Below are 9,077 nucleotides of genomic sequence, written 5' to 3'. Positions count from 1 at the left end.
GTCAGGGAAAGGAAGGAGATTAGTAATCCAGTGGGAGTTCTAAACAAACATTTAGGATACAAAGAAATAGTGTTAGACAGTAAATTCTGCTGAGTGTAAGAACCCTATTCGTTCTTTGTGCCAAGCTCCCTGGCACATAGCAGATATTTAATATAGATTTGATGAATGATTGTACTAAAAATTGAGAGGAAGAATACTAAATATCAATTATAATTCAGTGAATATTTGTATAAGTACCAAGTCGCATACAATGCGATATAAGACACAACCTTACTCTTAGAAAGATAGACCCATGTACAATTGTAGTATGAGGCAAAAGCAAGATACACGGGTAGAAGGACAGTGGGCTAAGATAGGTGTAATTACTTTTTAAAAGTTTCACTGAAAAATTTTGGTTTTGATCTAGGTTTTGAAAAAGTAACAGTGGTGGAATTTGGAAAAGATGAGAAAGGAGGGTAGGGTATTAGGGAAAGAAAAGATATGAGCAATATATTTTTAAACTTTTGAAAAATCGAGATATAATTCATATACCATTCACCCTTTTAAAGTATGCAATTCAGTGGCTTTTAGCATTTTCACAAATTTGTGTAGCTATCACCACAATCAACTTTTGAACATTTTTATCGCCCAAAAAGAAACCTTATACCCTTTAGCCATCACTCCTGATTGTCCCTGCTCCAGCCTAGTCCCTGGCAATCCCTAATATATTTTCTGTCTCTATGGATTTGCCTATTTGGGGCTTTTCGTATGAATGGAATCATACAATATGTGGCCCTTTGTTTCTGGCTTCTTTCAGTTAGCATACTGTGTTTAAGGTTCATCCGTATTGAAGCATGAATCAATACTTCATTCTGTTTTGTGACTGAATAATCCATTGTATGGATATACATTTTGTTTGTCCATTCATCAGTTGATGGACATTTGGATCATTTTCACCTTCTGGATATTGTGAATAATGCTGCTATGAACATTCGTATACAAGTTTTTGGGTGGACACATGTTTTCAGTTCCTTTGGCTATTGAACTAGGAGTGGAATTGCTGGGTCATATATCTTTAACTTTTTGAGGATCTGCCAAACTGTTTTCCAAAGCACCTGCACCATTTTACAATCGTACCAGCAATGAATGAGCCTTCCAGTTTCTCCTTATCCTCACCAACACTATCATTGTCTATATTTTTGATTGTAGTCATCCTAGCGGATGTGAAGTGACATCTCATTGTGATTTTGATCTGCACTTCCCTAATGACAAATGAGCATATTTGCTGTGGTTATTGTCCATTTGCATACTTAAAAAATGTCTATTCAAATACTTTTCCCATTTTTAAATTGGGTTGTCTTTCTTTTGTTGAGTTGTAAGGGTTATCCATGTATTTTGGATAGTAAACCCTTATCAGATATGATTTTGTTTTGTATTCTTTTATTAAGTAGTCAGTCAGGGGTGGCTACAAGAGGAGACACAGGAGAGGCTCAGGAAAACAATTTATTATACTCAAACCTCCTAGAGACAGGAGGCACTGCACACACACAGCCACATGGAAAAGACACCAGAGAGGTCAGGAGGCTGGGGGGAGTGCTTAGACCATGGGCTTTATTGGAGTTTCCAAAGGAAAGGCAAGGCAGGACAGGGCAAAGAGTTTAGGACTGCCTAGTTTGAATAATTTAGGCAGGCTTTGGGCTATATGTGCGGTTTCTAGTTACCTGGTCCCTGGCCCTGGGATGATTAAGGTAGAAGAATATTGCCTCCTGGGGTGCAGGGACAGATACAGGAGGTATGGCTCTAGATTGTTTAGTTTGTATATCAAAGGCATGCTCCTGGCTGGGCCTTTTGCTATCACTAAGAATTGGCTACCCAGGGAAGTGCAGTCTCTCCCAGCTAGAAGGTTTTTTTAAGATGTAAAAACAGCATAATATACAGACAATTATACACATACACAGTACAGTTTTACAAATATTTTCTCCCATTCTGTGGGTTGTTCTTTTCTACTTTCTTTCTTTTTTTTTTTTTTTTTTTTTTTGAGGAATATTAGCCCTGAGCTAACATCTGCCGCCAATCCTCCTCTTTTTTGCTGAGGAAGACTGGCCCTGAGCTAACACCCATGCCCATCTTCCTCTGCTTTGTATGTGGGACACCTGCCACAGAATGGCTTGACAAGCGGTGCGTAGGTCCGCATCTGGGATCCAAACTGGCGAACCCCAGGCTGCTGAAGCAGAAGGTGTGAACTTAACTGCTGTGCCACCTGGCCGGCCCCATCTTTTTACTTTCTTGATGGTGTCCTTTGATGCACAAAACTTCTTAAATTTTTATGAAGTCCAATTTCTCTTTTCTTCTTTGATTGCTTATGCTTTTGGTGTCATGTCTAAGAAACCTGCCTAATGCAAGCTCACAATGATTTACCTCTATGTTTTCTTCTAAGACTTTTATAGTTTCAGCTCTTAGATTTAGATTTGTTGACATTTTTGGTTAATTTTTATATATGGTGTGAGGTAGGTATTCACCTTTTGCTTTTGGATATCCAGTTGTCCCAGCATTGTTTGTTGAAAAGGCTATTCTTTCCCCATTGAGTTGTCTTGGCACTCTTATAAAAAATCAATTGACCATAAATATAAAGATTTATTTCTGAACTCTCAATTCTATTCCATTTATCTATATGTTTATCCTTAAGCCTTGATTACTGTACTTGATTACTTGATAACTGTAGCTTTGTAAGACTGTAAGAGGAAGTCTGAGTCCTCCAACTATGTTCTTTTTCAAGATTGTGTGGGCTGTTTGGTCCCTTCCATTTCCATATGAATTTTGGAATCAGCTGTCAATTTCTACAAAAAAGCCCTCTAGGATGTTGATAGTGATTGCTCTGAATCTGTGGATAAATTTGAGGGTGAGCAATATATTTGATAGTATATTGGATGTTGTCAAAAATAAATTGACTTTGGAAATAACCACAGATTAGCTAATTAGAAACAAATCTTTAGGAGTAATGAGATGGGAGTTTGTTGAGATATTAGTGAAGGTCTTTGAAACCCAGACTAAGGAGTTTGAATTTTATTAGATTTTATAGCTTGTTTTGCCCCCAAATTGGTTTGTATATGTAGATGATTTAATTCTGATTCTCAGTCCTGCTGTATTTTCTATAGCACTAAGGAGGGCCTTTTTTATGTTTCCATATGCAAATTGATACTTTAAATCAGTCAAAAAACATTTGAATGCCTTTCCTCATAAAGACTATGGGAAATGCAAACAGGGTTGTCATGGCTAAGCCCTGTAGGAGAATAAAAGAGTATAACGAGAGGTTTTGCCCTCCAGTACCCTATAGTCTAATGAGGATTAATTATGTTAAGGAAGTGACACCTGTTACTTATCATTGCTTGCCTAGGCCTTGAAACAAAAATACTAAGTAGACCAAGATCATGAGTGTTCTAAAACAGTTCCCTAGAAAGACTTGGCCCTAATCTGAGCTTATTTTGTAGAAGAAGTATGTCATCCGCAAGGTAGGATGGCTGTCTGAGTGCAAATTCACTCACAGTCCTCACTTGAGAAAAATCCAGAGAGAAATGCCTTAAGTCAGTAGTTCCATAGTCTTATTTTGAGAAACCTTTTATTACTTATAACACTGCAACTTTTAAAAATCTTTTTTCTTAATTTTTATAATTTTAATGTTTATTAGCAGAAATAAAATTTATTTTTTAAATTTGGCTCTGGTAACTCCACGTCCTAAGCAAGGAGTTTCCATGGAGAGTGGTGTGTGCGTGTGTGTTTAATCATTTGTTTTGAAATAATTCCAAGTCCGTAGAAAAGTTGCCAAAACGGTGCAAAGAACTCGCATGTCCTCTTCTCCCAGATTCTCAAATAGTTAACATTTTCTTGCTTCATTGCTTACTCTGTGTGTGTGTGTGTGCGCGCGCCCGCATGCAAGTGCATATATCGCTTGTTATTAGTCTTTTTCTGGGCCTTATGAAGGTTGAGAGTGATGGGGTTCAGGGCAGGCCACCCCAAGATGTGCCACTCTGGTGATGTGCCACAATAAAGGCTCAAAAGACTCAGGAAGAGCATCCAACCTTCCCCCCCAAAACTGCCTACAGGACTTTAACATAGAAGGCCTGTTCCAGGAAGGAGCTCATATCATGTGATAGCTATAGTATGATGGAAAATAGGTGTGAAAAAAGGACACCAATAAACCCAGTTTTTGGGCCCAGCAAAACCTGTTTAACAAACATTTGCATTTCATCTCTCTGTAAATTGTCTTCCTCCCCTTTGAAGTCCCAGATCACTAACCCCAATGTCCTCCTTGTCTGTAACTGAGGTTACTTAAACAGGTGGACTCAGCCAGATGGCTGAGTTACTCAGTTTCTCCTGGGTTTCTCCCATGTGTACATGCTATTAAATTCTGTTTGATTTTCTCTTGCTAACCTGCCTCTTTGATTATTTAACCAGCCATAAGAACCTTAAGGAAAAGCAGGGAGGAATTCTCCCACTTCCCCGACAAGAGCAAACTGTGGATATGATGTCCCATCACTCCCAAGCACTCCAGTGTGTATTTTCCCCCAAACAGGGACACTCTCCTACCTAATGGCAGACAACCTTCCACATCAGGAAACAATATTGGTGCAACACTACCATCCAATCCACTGAGCCCATTCAAATTTCACCCACTATCCCAACAATGTCTCTTTTCCTCTTTGGTCCAAAATGCTATACAGGAATATACATTGCATTTAGTTGTCATGCATCTTCACACTCCTTTCATCTGGAACAGTTCCCAGTCTTTTGTGTCCTGGACAGTTTTAAAGAGTACAGGCCTTTCTATAGGATGGCATGCAAGCTGGGTCCTTCTAATGGCAGGAATACCACAAAATGATCCTTTGCTTCTCCCAGTGAGTCTCATCAGGAGGCATGAAATGTAGACTCCTCCCAACACTGGCGATGTTAAGTTTGATCACCTGATCATGTTGGTTTCCTCAGTTCACTGTTTTCCCCTTTGTAATTGATTAGTATTCCAAAATCATGCCAATATTCTCCTCTTCATCAAACCTTCACCAACCAACCTTAGCATCCATTGAAGATTCCTGCCTGAATCATCCATCTCTATAGCAGGATGACAAATGGTAATTCTCTATTTCCATCATTTCTTATCCATTATTGGATTGGCATTCTAGAAACAGCTTTCCTTTCTATTTATTTATATCAATGTGAACTTGTGTATTCCTATTTTATTCAATGGATTGTAATCCATTATTACCATTGTTTATTTTGATGCTCGAATAGTCTAATTTGGCCAGTGGGAGTCCCTTCTGATGCGGGCTTGGTGAGTCAAGGAGTCGAAAGAAAGATTTCTTGGACTCTCAAGGTCTGGCAGTAGTGCTCTTTTATTCAGAGAATAGTACGGAATAGCATGAGGACAGGACCCATGGGCAGTAAAGAGCTGCTGCATGGGGACAGGACCCATGGGCGGTGAAGAGCTGCAGGCATGGGGACAGGACCCATGGGCGGTGAAGAGTTGCTGCAATGTGTTGAGCGTTAGGGCTACATTTATAAGGCATGGGTACGTTGACTTATTTTTACTAGAAAAAGAAAAGATGATGTAAAAAGTCATTAAATGGTTTGAGTGCAGATGGGGTCTGGTTATTGTGTGGTCGTATAACTTTAGATATGAATCTGGTCATATAGATCAGCATGTAGGTAAGGATGCCCTGGGCTTCTCTCCCTGGGGCAGCCCTAATCCACACCATAAAATCCATCGGGTCATATAGATCAGCATGTAGGCCAGGACACTTTGGGCTTCTCTACCTGGGGCAGCCTCGATCCACATCACCTTCAAGCTGGGTCTTCACATTGCAACATTTTAAAGTACGTATATTGCTAAGATTCATCCATGTTGTGAGTAGCTGGAGTGCATTCATTTTGACTGCTTTGTAATATGCTGTTTTGTGACTATGTATCACTTTATTCATCCACTCTTCCTTGGATGGGCACTTGGGTTGTTTCCAGGTTTTTGCTATTGTATTTTGCTATTCCAACTCTAAAGTAATGTTGAATTTCAAATGTATTAAAATTTTGCATTAACATCATATACTTCGTCTGTTTATGCTATAAACATTGAGTACTAGAAGCATCACTGTTTTGCCCTCTCACCAACAGTGTGTGAAAGTCAATAAAATACTGTCTTATCTGCATCTTTGACGGAGAAAGATTTAAATGATCTATTTTCAAAACCGTTTAATAAAGGCTTTTATTTTGTATTTAAATTTCCTTTTGGTTTTTCTTCTCCTATTTGTGGAGGGCTACTTAAAGAAAAGGGTCGAGACAGTAAAATCGAAAGGTAGAAAATCCTGCCCTTAAAAATAAGTTTTGCCAAGGAAAACTAGCACCTGCGGAAACAGAAGACACCCCAAGGGCGGAGGCAGACACTCAACGGGCACCGTTCCGCAGCGCAGGCGCAGAAACTCACCCTGCGACCCGCTCCTTGTTTCCCTCCCCGAAAATGTTATCGCGATTCTGGAGAGAAACCTGTGGTGACTGCAAAAACTAAGTTCTCGCGAGAGATAGTTGGTTGCTATAGTTGCGAAAAACACGACTGTGGCTGCCGGAGGTAAGACAGTTATCATTCCTTAGAGAACCTTCTCTTCCTCGTCTCTCCACCACGGCCCTGCGGCCATCCCCTGTCACTTTAATCTATGCTCCCTCAGCTACGGCCAGGCTGAAAGGCACAAACCGCATCCCTTGCACCGCTGCACTCCGGCACAGACCTAGTCGCCATCGACCCCGCTAGGCGTGGACGCTCCCGCCAACCCCAGGCATCCCACCCGAAGCCAGACGTAGACTTCCTTCCCACTTTGCGCCAAGATCCTCCGGAGTAAGCGCAGACTGCGCATCTAGCCCCAGATCTCACCCCGTCACAGCGTCTCCATCTAACCTGTTCCTAATTTGACTCTGCCCCTGCATCTTCTTCTGAACAGATGACAAGAAATGTGTGCCTGTTGGGGGCAACAGTAGCTCGCACCTGACTGCCCTGACCATAACTTGTAACTCGCCAGAGTTTTTGCGCTCGTTATTCAACAAATACGCTGTCAGTGCCTCTTGAAGACAGGTGTGGTGCCAGGCATTCAGAGGCTGTAAGTATGAATGACAGATTACTTGTCTTTAAGGGGTAATTGAGCATTCAGGAAAAGCAGTGCATATTAATAATACCATTTATACAGTGCTTCATACGTTAAGTAGTTTTATTATTTTAGTGGATATTCACAACAAATATGAAACAGGTCAGAAATTGTATTATCCTTTATACAGAAGGTAAAACTGAGGCTCAGAGAAGTTAGGCATTTGCCTAGGATCGGTCAGGCTAGTGAAGGCCTAATTCATGTGGTCCTATTATTGAAAAGGAAAGAAGGAGACTGATGCAAAAGGTCATTTCAAATGTAAACTTGATAAGAAAGTTGTCAGGGCCACTTAGGCCCTAAATGAGCCTGGAGACTTGGTGTTACACAAGTGATCTGAGACTTTTACGTGACTGAGAAAATAAGAGAGTCGGTGGAAAGAGGCAGAATAACCATAAAGTCTGGGGGCAGCAAAATATCTTTTTTGTTTTTGTACCACCAGTCCTGGACACACTTAGAATAGTTGCATTTAGTTCTACTTTGAATTGAGTCATAAAGCATGACCTTTTAAAAAAAATAGATATCCAATTTATTTTTGAAATTGTGTCCTTAATGTTGCAAAATAATTAGAAAGTATCTTTGACTAAATAAGACATATGTCAGAACTTTTTCCAGTGGATTAACTTCCATGTGGCTGCTTCTTTCCTGTTATCAAAATATATTTTTGTAAAACTGAGAGATTAAATAACCCTGAGGGGAGCTTTGCACATCAAAAAAAGCTACCAAAGAACACTACGAAAGATGTAGGGGATGGGAGGCAGGGAGATGGCATTCCTACCCTCTTTGTCTTGTGATAATTTGTGCTTAATGGATTAGTTACCTGTATAAGGATCTTTTTAGCAGTAGTGCTCAACTTTTTAGCACTAACCAGTGGAATCATCCTTGTGACCAGCTCCCTAAAGCACTGCCTATCACTGCGAAGATTAGAAAGGGCACAAAACGATGTGAGACTGTGGCATTTCCCTAGGTTCTCCCCTGGTATTGGTTATGATGTAATGTGGGTACTTGTAAGGGGACAGGTTCACTCTTTATGTTTACAGAGACCAAAGAAGACTTTGCCCAAGTGCCAGTATGGAGCAGGTGTCATCAACAGGCAAACCCGTGCAGATCACTGTGACAGATGGATATGACTTGGTAAAGTTATTTTTGGAAATCCGAAAAGTCCCTAGTTTATTCATTCTTCTTTAAAGTACGTTTGCCTTTGGGCTCAGGTCTCCCTGTCAAACATCTACCTGCGGGTGAGGCTAAGATGTGTTGGGAGCACCAGTGGGAGGAATGCAGTTTTGCATCATCCGATACCACCAAACCTGCTGGCTTACATAGTTGCTTTCCAATGTTCCTTATTGTTAGTCTGTAATCAGCAAGTCACATTACTATATGTATAAAATACCTGGCAATTTGAATACTAAATTTAACAGGGGTGAAACAAGAAGTGGTTTTCATTTTCGTAGATAGCAATTTCTTTCTCCTGAAGGATCTGAATTCTTCTAGAGTTTCTCTTGTGATTAATTTCATTTCACGAATTTAAATAATAAAACTATAATATGATGTAACTATTAAAAATTATGAGAATAATGATATTGCAAAATATTTGTTCACTATTATGAAACCAAAAAGCCCATTCCAAAACAGGTTTTAATAAATGATCTCTACTTCGTTTTAAAAGGTATATATTAAAAAGTATAAATAAATGCATGTGCGTATACACACACACACACACATACTTGTGTGTATACACAGCAAAACACTAGAAAATATATTCTACAGTGTTAATACTGCTTGCATATTACAGTGAGATTACAGGTAATTTGTTAGGAATGTGCTTTTCCCACTTTTTCAAATGTACCATAATATAATTTTATAATCAGGTAAACACAATAAATGTTATTTTTCAAAACTCCAACATAATGGCATTTAACTAGAATG

At 39.6% G+C, this 9,077-nt stretch overlaps 1 protein-coding gene across 19 annotated transcripts in view; it reads left to right on the top strand.

The window, feature by feature from the left end:
• Nucleotides 1-6,393: 6,393 nt before the first annotated feature.
• Nucleotides 6,394-9,077, top strand: part of CFAP70 (cilia and flagella associated protein 70) — a 134,876-nt gene continuing 132,192 nt past the window's right edge. For 8 of the 19 annotated variants that reach the window (XR_011524276.1, XM_070566016.1, XM_070566014.1 and 5 more), the window contains exons 1-3: nucleotides 6,408-6,586; nucleotides 6,954-7,109; nucleotides 8,192-8,285. Coding sequence is in view for 11 of the 19 variants with exons in the window: in XM_070566016.1 (XP_070422117.1) it covers nucleotides 8,223-8,285 (63 nt within the window). In the remaining 8 variants the exon portion in view is untranslated. Of the gene's footprint in view, nucleotides 6,851-6,953; nucleotides 7,110-8,191; nucleotides 8,286-9,077 lie in introns of all 19 variants that reach the window. The other 11 variants (XM_070566038.1, XM_070566022.1, XM_070566009.1 and 8 more) reach the window with 5 other exon arrangements.

The sequence above is a fragment of the Equus przewalskii genome, chromosome 1 (assembly GCF_037783145.1).
Source record: "Equus przewalskii isolate Varuska chromosome 1, EquPr2, whole genome shotgun sequence".
Lineage (NCBI taxonomy): Eukaryota > Metazoa > Chordata > Mammalia > Perissodactyla > Equidae > Equus > Equus przewalskii.
The sequence above is the reverse complement of the archived record's forward strand: the minus strand, read 5'-3'. Positions and strand labels throughout refer to the sequence as shown.